The sequence below is a fragment of the Bufo gargarizans genome, chromosome 1 (genome assembly GCF_014858855.1).
Source record: "Bufo gargarizans isolate SCDJY-AF-19 chromosome 1, ASM1485885v1, whole genome shotgun sequence".
Taxonomy (NCBI): domain Eukaryota; kingdom Metazoa; phylum Chordata; class Amphibia; order Anura; family Bufonidae; genus Bufo; species Bufo gargarizans.
In genome coordinates, this window is record NC_058080.1 from 50,080,166 (window position 1) to 50,103,105 (window position 22,940).

A 22,940-nucleotide genomic window follows, 5' to 3' on the forward strand; every position below is an offset into this window, starting at 1 on the left:
CTTGCCCCATAAAGTGTAATGATGAATGATCAAAAAATCCTATGTACCCAAAAATGGTACCAATAAAAACTTCAACTCTTCCTGCAAAAAACTAGTCCCTGCACAAGACGATCGTCAGAAAAATAAAAAAATAAGGAGTTCAGAAAATGGAGACACAAAAACATATTTTTTTTTTTCAAAAATGCTTTATTATGTAAAACTGAAACAAACAAAGTAGACATATTTGATATCATTACGTCCGGAACAACCTCCTCTATAAAAATAGCACATGATCTACCCTGTCAGATGAATCTTGTAAAAAATAAAAACAGCATTTTTTTTGTTACCTTGCCTCACAAAAAACATAATATAGAGCAGTTAAAAATCATATGTACCCCAAAATAGTACCAATAAAACTGGCACCTTATCCCCTAGTTTCCAAAATGGGGTCATTTTTTGGGAGTTTCTATTGTAAGGATGCATCAGGGGGTTTTCCATTGGGAAATCGCATCTAAAAACCAGTCCTGCGAAATCTGCCTTCCAAAAACTATATGGCGCTCCTTTTCTTCTGCGCTCTGCCATGCGCCCATACAGCAGTTTACGTGTTTCTGTAAACTGCAGAATCAGGGTAATAAATAATGAGTTTCGTTTGGCTGTTAACCCTCGATGTGTTAAAAAACAAAATTGATTAAAATGGAAAATCTGCCAAAAAAGTGAAATTTAGAAATTTCATCTCCATTTTCCTTTAATTCTTGTGGAACACCTAAAGGGTTAACAAAGTTTGTAAATCAGTTTTGAGTAACTTGAGGAGTGTAGTTTCTACAATGGGGTCATTTATTGGCGGTTTCCACTATGTACGCCCCACAACGTGACTTCAGACCTGAACTGGTCCTTAAAAAGTGGGTTTTGAAAATTTTCTTAAAAATTTTAAGAATTGCTTTTAAAATTCTAAGCCTTCTAACGTCCTAAAAAAAAAAAAAAATGACATTTACAAAATGATGCCAACATAAAGCAGACATATGAGGAATGTTCAGTAATAAGTATTTTATTAGGTATGACTTTCTGTTTTAAGAGCAGAGAAATCGAAAATTTGAAAATGGCAATTTTGTTTTAATTTTTGGGTAAATTTGGGATTTTTTCATGAATAAAATTGAAATATATTGACTCAAATTTACCACTGTCATGAAGTCACGAGAAAACAAAGTGACACGTGTCAGATTAGCAAAAAATGGCCTGGGCAGGAGCGCGTAAACTGGCCCGGGGTAGAAGGGGTTAACCCAGGGAACCTGTAACGGACTGGGGTGTGGGCTGGAAGACTCCCACTACCAACCTGTCTCCCAGTCCAAAGAAATCCAGCCCATACAGCGTTAAATAAAAAACAGCTCCAGCACTAGGCCTCGCTGAAGGCCTCGCTGATTTCTGGATTTCAGTTCTCACCCAGCTAAACTGAAAAACCGGCTGAGATACGCCCCCCCGGACCGCAAAACACACAGCGGTCGTGTGCATGAGGCCTACCTGTGACAACTGCAGGATTTCGGATGATGGGGTAACTTCATTATTGTACTGGGTGTTGTGGGTGACCACTCAGCCTCCAGTAATAGGAGGACACAGGGACATGTCAGGGCCTCGCCATCATCTATAGAGGGTGCAGTAGTCCCATATGACTGTCCTGGATTACAATACTCCACAGACACCCTGGGGGTGCAGGCGACGTCTGGGAGAAGCAAACATTGGGATGTGAGAAAGTAAAGAGCTTGTGGGGTCAGTGAGCGGATTTACCGCGCTCAGAACATACATACTCGGAGATTACCGTATTTTATGTCTCTAATCCCGGATAATGTGTCTAATTGCCATGGATTAAACCAGTGTTTAAATAAACAGCAAATCCCTGTGTGGAAATGATCCCAGGACAGAGAGAAGCGGCGCCATCCCTTGTATTGTACTGACCCATACTACAAACGTAAGATGGGGGCGATCCCCGTAATACCCAGCCTGGGGGGCGGAGGCTTAGACGCGCAAATACATCAGCCAAACACTGAGCAGACCCCCATCAAGACCCCAGCTGTACCCCCACAGTAATATCACAGTACCCCATCATATCCACAGGGCTAATATCACATCACAGTGCCCCCATCATATCCACATGGCTAATATCACATCACAGTGCCCCCATCATATCCACAGGGGTAATATCACATCACAGTGCCTCCATCACCTCCACAGGACTAATATCATATCACAGTGCCCCCATCATATCCACATGGCTAATATCACATCACAGTGCCCCCATCATATCCACAGGGCTAATATCACATCACAGTGCCCCCATCATATCCACAGGGGTAATATCACATCACAGTGCCCCCATCACCTCCACAGGGCTAATATCACATCACAGTGCCCCCATCATATCCACATGGCTAATATCACATCACAGTGCCCCCATCATATCCACAGGGCTAATATCACATCACAGTGCCCCCATCATATCCACAGGGCTAATATCACATCACAGTGCCCCCATCATATCCACAGGGCTAATATCACATCACAGTGCCCCCATCACCTCCACAGGGCTAATATCACATCACAGTGCCCCCATCATATCCACAGGGCTAATATCACATCACAGTGCCCCCACCACCTCCACAGGGCTAATATCACATCACAGTGCCCCCATCATATCCACAGGGCTCATATCACAGTGCCCCCATCATATCCACAGGGCTAATATCACATCACAGTGCCCCCATCACCTCCACAGGGCTAATATCACATCACAGTGCCCCCATCACCTCCACAGGGGTAATATCACATCACAGTGCCCCTATCACCTCCACGTGGCTAATATCACATCACAGTGCCCCCATCATATCCACAGGGCTAATATCACATCACAGTGCCCCCATCATATCCACAGGGCTAATATCCCATCACAGTGCCCCCATCACCTCCACGTGGCTAATATCACATCACAGTGCCCCCATCACCTCCACAAAGCTAATATCACATCACAGTGCCCCCATCATATCCACAGGGGTAATATCACATCACAGTGCCCCCATCATATCCACAGGGCTAATATCACATCACAGTGCCCCCATCATATCCACAGGGCTAATATCCCATCACAGTGCCCCCATCACCTCCACAGGGCTAATATCACATCACAGTGCCCCCATCACCTCCACGTGGCTAATATCCCATCACAGTGCCCCCATCACCTCCACGTGGCTAATATCACATCACAGTGCCCCCATCACCTCCACAAAGCTAATATCACATCACAGTGCCCCCATCATATCCACAGGGGTAATATCACATCACAGTGCCCCCATCATATCCACAGGGCTAATATCACATCACAGTGCCCCCATCATATCCACAGGGCTAATATCCCATCACAGTGCCCCCATCACCTCCACAGGGCTAATATCACATCACAGTGCCCCCATCACCTCCACGTGGCTAATATCCCATCACAGTGCCCCCATCACCTCCACGTGGCTAATATCACATCACAGTGCCCCCATCATATCCACATGGCTAATATCACATCACAGCGCCCCCATCACATCACAGTGCACCCATCATATCCACAGGGCTAATATCACATCACAGTGCCCCATCACCTCCACAGGGCTAATATCACATCACAGTGCCCCCATCATATCCACAGGGCTCATATCACAGTGCCCCCATCATATCCACAGGGCTAATATCACATCACAGTGCCCCCATCACCTCCACAGGGCTAATATCACATCACAGTGCCCGCATCATATCCACAGGGCTAATATCACATCACAGTGCCCCATCAATCCACAGGCTATCACATCCAGGCCCCATCACCTCCACAGGGGTAATATCACATCACAGTGCCCCTATCACCTCCACGTGGCTAATATCACATCACAGTGCCCCCATCATATCCACAGGGCTAATATCACATCACAGTGCCCCCATCATATCCACAGGGCTAATATCCCATCACAGTGCCCCCATCACCTCCACAGGGCTAATATCATATCACAGTGCCCCCATCACCTCCACGTGGCTAATATCACATCACAGTGCCCCCATCATATCCACAGGGCTAATATCACATCACAGTGCCCCCATCATATCCACAGGGCTAATATCACATTACAGTGCCCCCATCATATCCACATGGCTAATATCACATCACAGTGCCCCCATCATATCCACAGGGCTAATATCACATCACAGTGCCCCCATCACCTCCACAGGGCTAATATCACATCACAGTGCCCCCATCATATCCACAGGGCTAATATCACATCACAGTGCCCCCATCACCTCCACAGGGCTAATATCACATCACAGTGCCCCATCATATCCACAGGGCTCATATCACAGTGCCCCCATCATATCCACAGGGCTAATATCACATCACAGTGCCCCCATCACCTCCACAGGGCTAATATCACATCACAGTGCCCCCATCATATCCACAGGGCTCATATCACAGTGCCCCCATCATATCCACAGGGCTAATATCACATCACAGTGCCCCCATCACCTCCACAGGGCTAATATCACATCACAGTGCCCGCATCATATCCACAGGGCTAATATCACATCACAGTGCCCCCATCACCTCCACAGGGGTAATATCACATCACAGTGCCCCTATCACCTCCACGTGGCTAATATCACATCACAGTGCCCCCATCATATCCACAGGGCTAATATCACATCACAGTGCCCCCATCATAACCACAGGGCTAATATCCCATCACAGTGCCCCCATCACCTCCACAGGGCTAATATCACATCACAGTGCCCCCATCACCTCCACGTGGCTAATATCACATCACAGTGCCCCCATCACCTCCACAGGGCTAATATCACATCACAGTGCCCCCATCATATCCACAGGGGTAATATCACATCACAGTGCCCCCATCATATCCACAGGGCTAATATCCCATCACAGTGCCCCCATCACCTCCACAGGGCTAATATCACATCACAGTGCCCCCATCACCTCCACATGGCTAATATCCCATCACAGTGCCCCCATCACCTCCACAGGGCTAATATCACATCACAGTGCCCCCATCACCTCCACGTGGCTAATATCACATCACAGTGCCCCCATCATATCCACATGGCTAATATCACATCACAGCGCCCCCATCACATCACAGTGCCCCCATCATATCCACAGGGCTAATATCACATCACAGTGCCCCCATCACCTCCACAGGGCTAATATCACATCACAGTGCCCCCATCATATCCACAGGGCTCATATCACAGTGCCCCATCATATCCACAGGGCTAATATCACATCACAGTGCCCCCATCACCTCCACAGGGCTAATATCACATCACAGTGCCCGCATCATATCCACAGGGCTAATATCACATCACAGTGCCCCCATCACCTCCACAGGGGTAATATCACATCACAGTGCCCCTATCACCTCCACGTGGCTAATATCACATCACAGTGCCCCCATCATATCCACAGGGCTAATATCACATCACAGTGCCCCCATCATATCCACAGGGCTAATATCCCATCACATTGCCCCCATCACCTCCACAGGGCTAATATCACATCACAGTGCCCCCATCACCTCCACGTGGCTAATATCACATCACAGTGCCCCCATCATATCCACAGGGCTAATATCACATCACAGTGCCCCCATCATATCCACAGGGCTAATATCACATCACAGTGCCCCCATCATATCCACAGGGGCTAATATCACATTACAGTGCCCCCATCATACCCACAGGGGTAATATCACATCACAGTGCCCCCATCATATCCACAGGGCTAATATCACATCACAGTGCCCCCATCATATCCACAGGGCTAATATCACATCACAGTGCCCCCATCATATCCACAGGGTAATATCACATCACAGTGCCCCCATCATATCCACATGGCTAATATCACATCACAGTGCCCCCATCATACCACAGGGGTAATATCACATTACAGGTGCCCCCATCATATCCACAGGGCTAATATCACATCACTGTGACCCCATCATATCCACATGGCTAATATCACATCACAGTGCCCTCATCATATCCACAGGGCTAATATCACATCACAGTGCCCCCATCATATCCACAGGGGTAATATCACATCACAGTGCCCCCATCATATCCACATGGCTAATTATCACATCACAGTGCCCCCATCATATCCACAGGGTAATATCACATCACAGTGCCCCCATCATATCCACAGGGCTAATATAATATCACGGTGACCCCATCATATCCACATGGCTAATATCACATCACAGTGCCCCCATCATATCCACATGGCTAATATCACATCACAGTGCTCCATCTATATCCACAGGGCTAATATCACATCACAGTGCCCCCATCATATCCACAGGGCTAATATCACATCACAGTGCCCCCATCACCTCCACAGGGCTATATCACAGTGCCCCCATCACCTCCACAGGGCTAATATCACATCACAGTGCCCCCATCATATCCACATGGCTAATATCAACATCACAGTGCCCCCATCATATCCACAGGGCTAATATCACATCACAGTATCTCCATCATATCCACAGGCTAATATCACATCACAGTGCCTCCATCATATCCACAGGGCTAATATCACATCACAGTGCCCACATCATATCCACATGGCTAAATCACATCACAGTGCCCCCATCACCTCCACATGGCTAATATCACATCACAGTATCTCCATCATATCCACAGGGCTAATATCACATCACAGTGGCCCACATCATATCCACAGTACTAATATCACATCACAGTGCCTCCATATATCCACAGGGGTAATATCACATCACAGTGCCCCCATCATATCCACATGGCTAATATCACATCACAGTGCCCCCATAATATCCACATAGCTAATATCACATCACAGTGCCCCCATCACCTCCACAGGACTAATATCCCATCACAGTGCCCCCATCACCTCCACAGGACTAATATCATATCACAGTGGCCCCATCATATCCACAGGGCTAATATCCCATCACAGTGCCCCCATCACATCCACAGGACTAATATCATATCACAGTGGCCCCATCATATCCACATGTCTAATACCACATCACAGTGCCCCCATCACCTCCATAGGACTAATATCCCATCACAGTGCCCCCATCACCTCCACAGGACTAATATCATATCACAGTGGCCCCATCATATCCACAGGGCTAATATCCCATCACAGTGCCCCCATCATATCCACAGGGCTAATATCATATCACAGTGGCCCCATCATATCCACATATCTAATACCACATTACAGTGCCCCCATCATATCCACAGGGCTAATATCACATCACAGTGCCCCCATCACCTCCACAGGACTATATCATATCACAGTGGCCCCATCACCTCCACATGTCTAATACCACATCACAGTGGCCCCATCATATCCACATGTCTAATACCACATCACAGTACCCCCCATCATATCCACAGGACTAATATCACATCACAGTGCCCCCATCATATCTACAGAGGTAATATCACATCACAGTGCCTCCATCATATCCACAGGGGTAATATCACATCACAGTGCCCCCATCATATCCACAGGGGTAATATCACATCACAGTGCCCCCATCATATCCACAGGGCTAATATAATATCACTGTGACCCCATCATATCCACATGGCTAATATCACATCACAGTGCCCCCCATCATATCCACATGGCTAATATCACATCACAGTGCCTCCATCATATCCACAGGGCTAATATCACATCACAGTGCCCCCATCATATCCACAGGGCTAATATCACATCACAGTGCCCCCATCACCTCCACAGGGCTAATATCACAGTGCCCCCATCACCTCCACAGGGCTAATATCACATCACAGTGCCCCCATCATATCCACATGGCTAATATCACATCACAGTGCCCCCATCATATCCACAGGGCTAATATCACATCACAGTATCTCCATCATATCCACAGGGCTAATATCACATCACAGTGCCTCCATCATATCCACAGGGCTAATATCACATCACAGTGCCCACATCATATCCACATGGCTAATATCACATCACAGTGCCCCCATCACCTCCACATGGCTAATATCACATCACAGTATCTCCATCATATCCACAGGGCTAATATCACATCACAGTGCCCACATCATATCCACAGTACTAATATCACATCACAGTGCCTCCATAATATCCACAGGGGTAATATCACATCACAGTGCCCCCATCATATCCACATGGCTAATATCACATCACAGTGCCCCCATCATATCCACATAGCTAATATCACATCACAGTGCCCCCATCACCTCCACAGGACTAATATCCCATCACAGTGCCCCCATCACCTCCACAGGACTAATATCATATCACAGTGGCCCCATCATATCCACAGGGCTAATATCCCATCACAGTGCCCCCGTCATATCCACAGGGCTAATATCATATCACAGTGGCCCCATCATATCCACATGTCTAATACCACATCACAGTGCCCCCATCACCTCCATAGGACTAATATCCCATCACAGTGCCCCCATCACCTCCACAGGACTAATATCATATCACAGTGGCCCCATCATATCCACAGGGCTAATATCCCATCACAGTGCCCCCATCATATCCACAGGGCTAATATCACATCACAGTATCTCCATCATATCCACAGGGCTAATATCACATCACAGTGCCTCCATCATATCCACAGGGCTAATATCACATCACAGTGCCCACATCATATCCACATGGCTAATATCACATCACAGTGCCCCCATCACCTCCACATGGCTAATATCACATCACAGTATCTCCATCATATCCACAGGGCTAATATCACATCACAGTGCCCACATCATATCCACAGTACTAATATCACATCACAGTGCCTCCATAATATCCACAGGGGTAATATCACATCACAGTGCCCCCATCATATCCACATGGCTAATATCACATCACAGTGCCCCCATCATATCCACATAGCTAATATCACATCACAGTGCCCCCATCACCTCCACAGGACTAATATCCCATCACAGTGCCCCCATCACCTCCACAGGACTAATATCATATCACAGTGGCCCCATCATATCCACAGGGCTAATATCCCATCACAGTGCCCCCGTCATATCCACAGGGCTAATATCATATCACAGTGGCCCCATCATATCCACATGTCTAATACCACATCACAGTGCCCCCATCACCTCCATAGGACTAATATCCCATCACAGTGCCCCCATCACCTCCACAGGACTAATATCATATCACAGTGGCCCCATCATATCCACAGGGCTAATATCCCATCACAGTGCCCCCATCATATCCACAGGGCTAATATCATATCACAGTGGCCCCATCATATCCACATATCTAATACCACATTACAGTGCCCCCATCATATCCACAGGGCTAATATCACATCACAGTGCCCCCATCACCTCCACAGGACTAATATCATATCACAGTGGCCCCATCACCTCCACATGTCTAATACCACATCACAGTGGCCCCATCATATCCACATGTCTAATACCACATCACAGTACCCCCATCATATCCACAGGACTAATATCACATCACAGTGCCCCCATCATATCTACAGAGGTAATATCACATCACAGTGCCTCCATCATATCCACAGGGGTAATATCACATCACAGTGCCCCCATCATATCCACAGGGGTAATATCACATCACAGTGCCCCCATCATATCCACATGGCTAATATCACATCACAGTGCCCCCATCATATCCACAGGGGTAATATCACATCACAGTGCCTCCATCACCTCCACAGGACTAATATCATATCACAATGGCCCCATCATATCCACAGGACTAATATCACATCACAGTGGCCTCCATCATATCCCCAGGGGTGATATCACATCACAGTGCCCCCATCATATCCACAGGGGTGATATCACATCACAGTGCCTCCATCACCTCCACAGGACTAATATCATATCACAGTGGCCCCATCATATCCACAGGACTAATATCACATCACAGTGGCCCCATCATATCCACAGGACTAATATCACATCACAGTGCCTCCATCATATCCACAGGGGTAATATCACATCACAGTGCCCCCATCATATCCACAGGGCTAATATCACATCACAGTGCCCCCATCATATCCACAGGGCTAATATCACATTACAGTGCCCCCATCATACCCACAGGGGTAATATCACATCACAGTGCCCCCATCATATCCACAGGGCTAATATCACATCACAGTGCCCCCATCATATCCACAGGGCTAATATCACATCACAGTGCCCCCATCATATCCACAGGGCTAATATCACATTACAGTGCCCCCATCATACCCACAGGGGTAATATCACATCACAGTGCCCCCATCATATCCACAGGGCTAATATCACATCACAGTGCCCCCATCATATCCACAGGGCTAATATCACATCACAGTGCCCCCATCATATCCACAGGGGTAATATCACATCACAGTGCCCCCATCATATCCACATGGCTAATATCACATCACAGTGCCCCCATCATATCCACAGGGGTAATATCACATTACAGTGCCCCCATCATATCCACAGGGCTAATATCACATCACTGTGACCCCATCATATCCACATGGCTAATATCACATCACAGTGCCCTCATCATATCCACAGGGCTAATATCACATCACAGTGCCCCCATCATATCCACAGGGGTAATATCACATCACAGTGCCCCCATCATATCCACATGGCTAATATCACATCACAGTGCCCCCATCATATCCACAGGGGTAATATCACATCACAGTGCCCCCATCATATCCACAGGGCTAATATAATATCACGGTGACCCCATCATATCCACATGGCTAATATCACATCACAGTGCCCCCATCATATCCACATGGCTAATATCACATCACAGTGCCTCCATCATATCCACAGGGCTAATATCACATCACAGTGCCCCCATCATATCCACAGGGCTAATATCACATCACAGTGCCCCCATCACCTCCACAGGGCTAATATCACAGTGCCCCCATCACCTCCACAGGGCTAATATCACATCACAGTGCCCCCATCATATCCACATGGCTAATATCACATCACAGTGCCCCCATCATATCCACAGGGCTAATATCACATCACAGTATCTCCATCATATCCACAGGGCTAATATCACATCACAGTGCCTCCATCATATCCACAGGGCTAATATCACATCACAGTGCCCACATCATATCCACATGGCTAATATCACATCACAGTGCCCCCATCACCTCCACATGGCTAATATCACATCACAGTATCTCCATCATATCCACAGGGCTAATATCACATCACAGTGCCCACATCATATCCACAGTACTAATATCACATCACAGTGCCTCCATAATATCCACAGGGGTAATATCACATCACAGTGCCCCCATCATATCCACATGGCTAATATCACATCACAGTGCCCCCATCATATCCACATAGCTAATATCACATCACAGTGCCCCCATCACCTCCACAGGACTAATATCCCATCACAGTGCCCCCATCACCTCCACAGGACTAATATCATATCACAGTGGCCCCATCATATCCACAGGGCTAATATCCCATCACAGTGCCCCCGTCATATCCACAGGGCTAATATCATATCACAGTGGCCCCATCATATCCACATGTCTAATACCACATCACAGTGCCCCCATCACCTCCATAGGACTAATATCCCATCACAGTGCCCCCATCACCTCCACAGGACTAATATCATATCACAGTGGCCCCATCATATCCACAGGGCTAATATCCCATCACAGTGCCCCCATCATATCCACAGGGCTAATATCATATCACAGTGGCCCCATCATATCCACATATCTAATACCACATTACAGTGCCCCCATCATATCCACAGGGCTAATATCACATCACAGTGCCCCCATCACCTCCACAGGACTAATATCATATCACAGTGGCCCCATCACCTCCACATGTCTAATACCACATCACAGTGGCCCCATCATATCCACATGTCTAATACCACATCACAGTACCCCCATCATATCCACAGGACTAATATCACATCACAGTGCCCCCATCATATCTACAGAGGTAATATCACATCACAGTGCCTCCATCATATCCACAGGGGTAATATCACATCACAGTGCCCCCATCATATCCACAGGGGTAATATCACATCACAGTGCCCCCATCATATCCACAGGGCTAATATAATATCACTGTGACCCCATCATATCCACATGGCTAATATCACATCACAGTGCCCCCATCATATCCACATGGCTAATATCACATCACAGTGCCTCCATCATATCCACAGGGCTAATATCACATCACAGTGCCCCCATCATATCCACAGGGCTAATATCACATCACAGTGCCCCCATCACCTCCACAGGGCTAATATCACAGTGCCCCCATCACCTCCACAGGGCTAATATCACATCACAGTGCCCCCATCATATCCACATGGCTAATATCACATCACAGTGCCCCCATCATATCCACAGGGCTAATATCACATCACAGTATCTCCATCATATCCACAGGGCTAATATCACATCACAGTGCCTCCATCATATCCACAGGGCTAATATCACATCACAGTGCCCACATCATATCCACATGGCTAATATCACATCACAGTGCCCCCATCACCTCCACATGGCTAATATCACATCACAGTATCTCCATCATATCCACAGGGCTAATATCACATCACAGTGCCCACATCATATCCACAGTACTAATATCACATCACAGTGCCTCCATAATATCCACAGGGGTAATATCACATCACAGTGCCCCCATCATATCCACATGGCTAATATCACATCACAGTGCCCCCATCATATCCACATAGCTAATATCACATCACAGTGCCCCCATCACCTCCACAGGACTAATATCCCATCACAGTGCCCCCATCACCTCCACAGGACTAATATCATATCACAGTGGCCCCATCATATCCACAGGGCTAATATCCCATCACAGTGCCCCCGTCATATCCACAGGGCTAATATCATATCACAGTGGCCCCATCATATCCACATGTCTAATACCACATCACAGTGCCCCCATCACCTCCATAGGACTAATATCCCATCACAGTGCCCCCATCACCTCCACAGGACTAATATCATATCACAGTGGCCCCATCATATCCACAGGGCTAATATCCCATCACAGTGCCCCCATCATATCCACAGGGCTAATATCACATCACAGTATCTCCATCATATCCACAGGGCTAATATCACATCACAGTGCCTCCATCATATCCACAGGGCTAATATCACATCACAGTGCCCACATCATATCCACATGGCTAATATCACATCACAGTGCCCCCATCACCTCCACATGGCTAATATCACATCACAGTATCTCCATCATATCCACAGGGCTAATATCACATCACAGTGCCCACATCATATCCACAGTACTAATATCACATCACAGTGCCTCCATAATATCCACAGGGGTAATATCACATCACAGTGCCCCCATCATATCCACATGGCTAATATCACATCACAGTGCCCCCATCATATCCACATAGCTAATATCACATCACAGTGCCCCCATCACCTCCACAGGACTAATATCCCATCACAGTGCCCCCATCACCTCCACAGGACTAATATCATATCACAGTGGCCCCATCATATCCACAGGGCTAATATCCCATCACAGTGCCCCCGTCATATCCACAGGGCTAATATCATATCACAGTGGCCCCATCATATCCACATGTCTAATACCACATCACAGTGCCCCCATCACCTCCATAGGACTAATATCCCATCACAGTGCCCCCATCACCTCCACAGGACTAATATCATATCACAGTGGCCCCATCATATCCACAGGGCTAATATCCCATCACAGTGCCCCCATCATATCCACAGGGCTAATATCATATCACAGTGGCCCCATCATATCCACATATCTAATACCACATTACAGTGCCCCCATCATATCCACAGGGCTAATATCACATCACAGTGCCCCCATCACCTCCACAGGACTAATATCATATCACAGTGGCCCCATCACCTCCACATGTCTAATACCACATCACAGTGGCCCCATCATATCCACATGTCTAATACCACATCACAGTACCCCCATCATATCCACAGGACTAATATCACATCACAGTGCCCCCATCATATCAACAGAGGTAATATCACATCACAGTGCCTCCATCATATCCACAGGGGTAATATCACATCACAGTGCCCCCATCATATCCACAGGGGTAATATCACATCACAGTGCCCCCATCATATCCACATGGCTAATATCACATCACAGTGCCCCCATCATATCCACAGGGGTAATATCACATCACAGTGCCTCCATCACCTCCACAGGACTAATATCATATCACAGTGGCCCCATCATATCCACAGGACTAATATCACATCACAGTGCCTCCATCATATCCCCAGGGGTGATATCACATCACAGTGCCCCCATCATATCCACAGGGGTGATATCACATCACAGTGCCTCCATCACCTCCACAGGACTAATATCATATCACAGTGGCCCCATCATATCCACAGGACTAATATCACATCACAGTGGCCCCATCATATCCACAGGACTAATATCACATCACAGTGCCTCCATCATATCCACAGGGGTAATATCACATCACAGTGCCTCCATCACCTTCACATGGCTAATATCACATCACAGTGCCTCCATCATATCCACAGGGGTAATATCACATCACAGTGCCCCCATCATATCCACAGGGCTAATATCACATCACAGTGCCCCCATCATATCCACATGGCTAATATCACATTACAGTGCCCCCATCATATCCACAGGGCTAATATCACATCACTGTGACCCCATCATATCCACATGGCTAATATCACATCACAGTGCCCCCATCATATCCACAGGGCTAATATCACATCACAGTGCCCCCATCATATCCACAGGGCTCATATCACATCACAGTGCCCCCATCATATCCACAGGGGTAATATCACATCACAGTGCCCCCATCATATCCACAGGGGTAATATGAAATCTCAGTGCCCCCAGCAGATAGATGGTCCATCCAGCTGAGGAGACATGTTCATCGGAATGAACTCGTGCGGCCTGAAAAGTGCCGTTATAGCAGACACACCGCCACATGGCTGCCCGCAGTCCAATGCTCACACTAACAGGTTGCCCTCGCTGTGTTTACTACACAGGATAAACCTACATTCAGTGTCGGCATAACAGAGCGCAAAGTGGTGACAAAGTGCTCCAGTAATTGTGGTGGCGTGGCGGCAGTCTGGAGGCCGAGGAGTGGCGGCATTATCACTGGCCGATTATTATAGGGCCATTTACAGGACCATTATCAGTCAGTATAAGTGTCAGTCACTGGTGTCCTGAAGGGGAGTGACACTGCTGGGAGGACGTCTGTGTACACGTGAGGGGGCACTACTGCTGCTAATGTTATGGGGGCGCTACTGCTGCTAATGTTATGGGGGCGCTACTGCTGCTAATGTTATGGGGGCACTACTGCTGCTAATGTTATGGGGGCGCTACTGCTGCTAATGTTATGGGGGCACTACTGCTGCTAATGTTATGGGGGCACTATGCTGCTAATGTTATGGGGGCGCCACTGCTGCTAACGTTATGGGGGCGCCACTGCTGCTAATGTTATGGGGGCACTATGCTGCTAATGTTATGGGGGCACTATGCTGCTAATGTTATGGGGGCACTATGCTGCTAATGTTATGGGGGCACTATGCTGCTAATGTTATGGGGGCACTATGCTGCTAATGTTATGGGGGCGCTACTGCTGCTAATGTTATGGGGGCACTACTGCTGCTAATGTTATGGGGGCGCTACTGCTGCTAATGTTATGGGGGCGCTACTGCTGCTAATGTTATGGGGGCGCTACTGCTGCTAATGTGATGGGGGCGCTACTGCTGCTAATGTTATGGGGGCACTATGCTGCTAATGTTATGGGGGCACTATGCTGCTAATGTTATGGGGGCGCTATGGGTCTCACTATTATGAGGGCCCTGTGACTGTGAGGTCCCTTGCAGAGGAGCCTGTGTCACGCTGAGTCCGCAGCGCAGCTCCCGTCCTGACCTCCCAGCACTGCCGGGGTCACATATGTATGATGCTACATAACCCTTACAGTTCTCTAATGTATTGGATAACACTCACATAATGCTGACAGGGAAAGATATACGGTGTATATACAGGGGTAGATATAATGTGTATATACAGGGGTAGATATACGGTGTATATACAGGGGCAGATATAATGTGTATATACAGGGGTAGATATACGGTGTATATACAGGGGTAGATATAATGTGTATGCACAGGGGTAGATGTGTATATATACAGTATATACAGAGGGGTAGTAGATATACCGGGTATACAGGGGTAGATATTTGTTGTATACACAAGGGTAGATAAACGATGTATACACAGGAGTAGATATATACAAAGTGGTAGATATACAGTGTATACACAGGTGTAGATGAGTATATTCAGCATATACAGAGGTAGTAGATATACAGTATATACACAGGGGCAGATATATGGTGTATGCACAGGAGTAGATATACGGTGTATACACAGGGGTAGATATATGGTGTATACACAGGGGCAGATATACGGTGTATACACAGGGGCAGATATACAGTGTATACACAGGGGCAATATACAGTATATACACAGGAGCAGATATACGGTATATACACAGGGGCAGATATACAGTGTATACATAGGGGTAGATATACAGTGTATACACAGGGGTAGATATACAGTATATACACAGGGGCATATATACGGTGTATACACAGGGGTAGATATACGGTGTATACACAGGGGTAGACATACCGTGTATACACAGGGGCATATATACGGTGTATACACAGGGGTAGATATACAGTGTATACACAGGTGTAGATGAGTATATTCAGCATATACAGAGGTAGTAGATATACAGTATATACACAGGGGCAGATATATGGTGTATACACAGGAGTAGATATACGGTGTATACACAGGGGTAGATATATGGTGTATACACAGGGGCAGATATACGGTGTATACACAGGGGTAGATATATGGTGTATACACAGGGGCAGATATACGGTGTATACACAGGGGTAGATATATGGTGTATACACAGGGGCAGATATACAGTATATACACAGGGGCAGATATACAGTGTATACATAGGGGTAGATATACAGTGTATACACAGGGGTAGATATACAGTGTATACACAGGGGCAGATATACAGTATATACACAGGGGCAGATATACAGTGTATACATAGGGGTAGATATACAGTGTATACACAGGGGTAGATATACAGTGTATACACAGGGGTAGATATACAGTATATACACAGGGGTAGATATACAGTATATACACAGGAGCAGCTATACGGTGTATATAGGGGTAGATGTGTATATATACAGTATACACACAGGGGTAGTAGCAGACGCAGGGCGCTGTACACACGCGGTGCAGGGGGCGGGCGGCTCCCGGGCGGGTGTGTCCTCCTCCTCCTCCCACCACCAGGAGGCCGGACCCGCCGTTGCCTCATCCTCCTCCAGAAGGAAAAAAAAAAAAAAAAAAAGAGAAACTTATAGTGACAAGATGGAGCGGAGGAGGAGGACGAGGTGATCCTCGGAGCAGCCCAGACATGGCAGTGGCCAGGAGAGTCTTCCATCTCCAGCCATGTGGTGAGTGAGAGCCCCTGCCCCGGGACCCTCCGGTACCGCGCCCGACAGTGTGCGGTACCGGGGCTGTAGTGATGTGTATACTGTGTGTATAGTGTGATGTGTATACTGTGTGATGTGTATACTGTGTGTGTGCTGTGTATACTGTGTATATAGTGTGATGTGTATACTATGTGTGTGTGATGTGTATACTGTGTAATGTGTATATAGTGTGATGTGTATACTGTGTATATAGTGTGATGTGTATACTGTGTATATAGTGTGATGTGTATACTGTGTATATAGTGTGATGTGTATACTGTGTAATGTGTATATAGTGTGATGTGTATACTGTGTGTGTGATGTGTATACTGTGTATATAGTGTGATGTGTATACTGTGTATATAGTGTGATGTGTATACTGTGTGTGTGTGATGTGTATATAGTGTGATGTGTATACTATGTGTGTGTGATGTGTATACTGTGTAATGTGTATATAGTGTGATGTGTATACTGTGTATATAGTGTGATGTGTATACTGTGTAATGTGTATATAGTGTGATGTGTATATAGTGTGATGTGTATACTGTGTGTGTGATGTGTATACTGTGTATATAGTGTGATGTGTATACTGTGTGTGTGATGTGTATATAGTGTGATGTGTATACTGTGTATATAGTGTGATGTGTATACTGTGTATATAGTGTGATGTGTATACTGTGTATATAGTGTGATGTGTATACTGTGTATATAGAGTGATGTGTATACTGTGTGTAGTGTGTGATGTGTATACTGTGTATATAGTGTGATGTGTATACTGTGTGTGTATAGTGTGATGTGTATACTGTGTGTAGTGTGTGATGTGTATACTGTGTATATAGTGTGATGTGTATATAGTGTGATGTGTATACTGTGTATATAGTGTGATGTGTATACTGTGTATATAGTGTGATGTGTATACTGTGTATATAGTGTGATGTGTATACTGTGTATATAGAGTGATGTGTATACTGTGTGTAGTGTGTGATGTGTATACTGTGTATATAGTGTGATGTGTATACTGTGTGTGTATAGTGTGATGTGTATACTGTGTGTAGTGTGTGATGTGTATACTGTGTATATAGTGTGATGTGTATACTGTGTGTACAGTGTGATGTGTATACTGTGTATAGTGTTTGTGTGATATAACTGTTCAATGTACATACTGATGTACATATGATGTATGTATTGTGTGTACATCATACTACACACAATATACATACACTTACAAACTGTTCGTATACTATGCACTTGTTATACAGTGATGGGGTATAGCTGTGTACGTACATGGGACAGTACGGGGTATACCGTGTACATGGGGTATAGCTGTGTACGTACATGGGACAGTACGGTGTATACCGTGTACATGGGGTATAGCTGTGTACGTACATGGGACAGTACGGTGTATACCGTGTACATGGGGTATAGCTGTGTACGTACATGGGACAGTACGGTGTATACCGTGTACATGGGGTATAGCTGTGTACGTACATGGGACAGTACGGTGTATACCGTGTACATGGGGTATAGCTGTGTACGTACATGGGACAGTACGGGGTATACCGTGTACATGGGGTATAGCTGTGTACGTACATGGGACAGTACGGGGTATACCGTGTACATGGGGTATAGCTGTGTACGTACATGGGACAGTACGGGGTATACCGTGTACATGGGGTATAGCTGTGTACGTACATGGGACAGTACGGGGTATACCGTGTACATGGGGTATAGCTGTGTACGTACATGGGACAGTAGGGTGTATACCGTGTACATGGGACAGTACGGTGTATACCGTGTACATGGGACAGTACGGTGTATACCGTGTACATGGGACAGTACGGTGTATACCGTGTACATGGGACAGTACGGTGTATACCGTGTACATGGGACAGTACGGTGTATACCGTGTACATGGGACAGTACGGTGTATACCGTGTACATGGGACAGTACGGTGTATACCGTGTACATGGGACAGTACGGTGTATACCGTGTACATGGGGTATAGCTGTGTACGTACATGGGACAGTACGGGGTATAGCTGTGTACGTACATGGGACAGTACGGGGTATAGCTGTGTACGTACATGGGACAGTACGGTGTATACCGTGTACATGGGGTATAGCTGTGTACGTACATGGGACAGTACGGTGTATACCGCGTACATGGGGTATAGCTGTGTACGTACATGGGACAGTACGGTGTATACCGCGTACATGGGACAGTACGGTGTATACCGCGTACATGGGACAGTACGGTGTATACCGCGTACATGGGACAGTACGGCGTGTACCGCGTACATGGGACAGTACGGCGTGTACCGCGTACATGGGACAGTACGGCGTGTACCGCGTACATGGGACAGTACGGCGTGTACCGCGTACATGGGACAGTACGGCGTGTACCGCGTACATGGGACAGTACGGCGTGTACCGCGTACATGGGACAGTACGGCGTGTACCGCGTACATGGGACAGTACGGCGTGTACCGCGTACATGGGACAGTACGGCGTGTACCGCGTACATGGGACAGTACGGCGTGTACCGCGTACATGGGACAGTACGGCGTGTACCGCGTACATGGGACAGTACGGCGTGTACCGCGTACATGGGACAGTACGGCGTGTACCGCGTACATGGGACAGTACGGCGTGTACCGCGTACATGGGACAGTACGGCGTGTACCGCGTACATGGGACAGTACGGCGTGTACCGCGTACATGGGACAGTACGGCGTGTACCGCGTACATGGGACAGTACGGCGTGTACCGCGTACATGGGACAGTACGGCGTGTACCGCGTACATGGGACAGTACGGCGTGTACCGCGTACATGGGACAGTACGGCGTGTACCGCGTACATGGGACAGTACGGCGTGTACCGCGTACATGGGACAGTACGGCGTGTACCGCGTACATGGGACAGTACGGCGTGTACCGTGTACATGGGACAGTACGGTGTGTACCGTGTACGTACATGGGACGGTACGGTGTATACCGTGTACATGGGGTATAGCTGTGTACGTGCATGGGACAGTACGGTGTATACTTAGGACAGTACGGCGTGTACCGTGTACATGGGACAGTACGGTGTGTACATGCATATAAGTGTATGGCGGTGTACACGTGTATTGCCAGTAGTAGTGTGTGGGATAGTGCATCAGTACTCTCCAGGTCTGGGGTCCCTGTGGTCCTAAACTCTGTGTGCAATAGCTGTGGACATGTTGTCAAGTTGCTGCACATGCTGGGAGTTGTAGTCCTAACAGCTGGAAGGTTGCAGTCTGCTGTCCCTCCCAGGTTTGATAAATCTTCACTTCTGGTGATACAGATGTAGCAGAGCTGAGTCAGTGCGGTGTTACATGGGAGTGCGGGGCCCCTGTGTGAGTGTGCTCCTGCGGTAATCTGGGCTGGAACTGGGGGGCCCTTTACCTTCAGTGTCCCCCTCCCCCGTCTGGGCTCATCGGCCTGTTTGGAGGATTGGTAGAGGAGCGGTGTGTACTGTAGGGGTTGTCATAGTCACGTGTACGCTGGTGCCTGCCATATACGCAGTCTTCTAGAATGAAAACCGCCGAGGGTATGGCAGTGGAGGGGCAGAGGTCATATGGTGGACTTCCATATATGTGACTCGCGTATCCCTTCTCTGGGCGTACGTACATGGCGGTTTTCTTTTTATTTTGTGTTAATTTTTTTAAATTGCTCCCTAATATTCTTTAGGGGGAACCATCCCGGGATGGCTGCACGCCCGCAGCTGATGCCCCCCTGCCCCCCGCGGTATCAGACGCGCCCCTGCTCTTGCTGGTTTTGCAGTTTTTGGGGGCATTTGTATAGTATTTTTAGTTTCGCTCCGCGATCTCTCCGTCTCATGTGAAGGCCCCTAAATCGGACCTTCTGTGGGGCGTTTGTAGAAAGGCCCAAGAAGGCTTTTGTCCGGGCGATCAGTTGGTTTTGGTTCTGTTTTCAGCGATTTGCTTGCCTTTGTTTTATGTTGTGTTTTTGTCTACTTTGGACAACACTGATGATTGCTGCTCGGCCAAAATTCTGTTTCTCCAGGGAGAACTTTTGGTATTTTATGTCTAGATTTTCTTTCTTCTACCTAGTCTGATGTTGAGTATCTGGCCAGGAACCAGTCCTATCTGCCCCTCATTAGAATGACGCCCGGGGGCAAGTCAGGCCCATCTTAAAAAAAACAACAAAAAAACCACATTACTAGAAAGGCAAGAAAATCCGGAGCTGCCTGTCAGTCGTACCCCGTGCCTGTCAGTGCTGCCTCGTAGACTGCGATCCTCCCGCAAGGTCCTTCTGGGAGATGATCGCCGCAATGATCTTCACTGGTGAGTGTTGGGTCAGTGAGCGCCCCCCATCTAGTACTGCCGAGTGTTGGGTCATTGAGCATCCCCCATCTATTACTGCCGAGTGTTGGGTCAGTGAGCGCCCCCCATCTAGTACTGCCGAGTGTTGGGTCAGTGAGCGCCCCCCCATCTAATACTGCCGAGTGTTGGGTCAGTGAGCGCCCCCCATCTAGTACTGCCGAGTGTTGGGTCAGTGAGTGCCCCCCATCTAGTACTGCCGAGTGTTGGGTCAGTGAGCGCCCCCCATCTAGTACTGCCGAGTGTTGGGTCAGTGAGTGCCCCCCATCTAGTACTGCCGAGTGTTGGGTCAGTGAGCGCCCCCCATCTAGTACTGCCGAGTGTTGGGTCAGTGAGCGCCCCCCATCTAGTACTGCCGAGTGTTGGGTCAGTGAGTGCCCCCCATCTAGTACTGCCGAGTGGTGGGTCAGTGAGCGCCCCCCATCTAGTACTGCCGAGTGGTGGGTCAGTGAGCGCCCCCCATCTAGTACTGCCGAGTGTTGGGTCAGTGAGCGCCCCCCATCTAGTACTGCCGAGTGTTGGGTCAGTGAGTGCCCCCCATCTAGTACTGCCGAGTGTTGGGTCAGTGAGTGCCCCCCATCTAGTACTGCCGAGTGTTGGGTCAGTGAGTGCCCCCCATCTAGTACTGCCGAGTGTTGGGTCAGTGAGTGCCCCCCATCTAGTACTGCCGAGTGTTGGGTCAGTGAGTGCCCCCCATCTAGTACTGCCGAGTGTTGGGTCAGTGAGTGCCCCCCATCTAGTACTGCCGAGTGTTGGGTCAGTGAGTGCCCCCCATCTAGTACTGCCGAGTGTTGGGTCAGTGAGTGCCCCCCATC

At 47.8% G+C, this 22,940-nt stretch overlaps 1 protein-coding gene across 2 annotated transcripts in view; it reads left to right on the forward strand.

Moving 5' to 3' along the window:
• The first annotated feature begins 17,639 nt into the window (after window positions 1–17,639).
• SLC4A11 (solute carrier family 4 member 11) overlaps window positions 17,640–22,940 on the forward strand; it is a 132,930-nt gene continuing 127,629 nt past the window's right edge. For both annotated transcript variants that reach the window (XM_044295378.1, XM_044295381.1), the window contains exon 1: window positions 17,640–17,743. In XM_044295378.1, coding sequence (XP_044151313.1) covers window positions 17,704–17,743 — 40 coding nt within the window. In that variant the 5' untranslated portion in view covers window positions 17,640–17,703. The remainder of the gene's footprint in view (window positions 17,744–22,940) is intronic.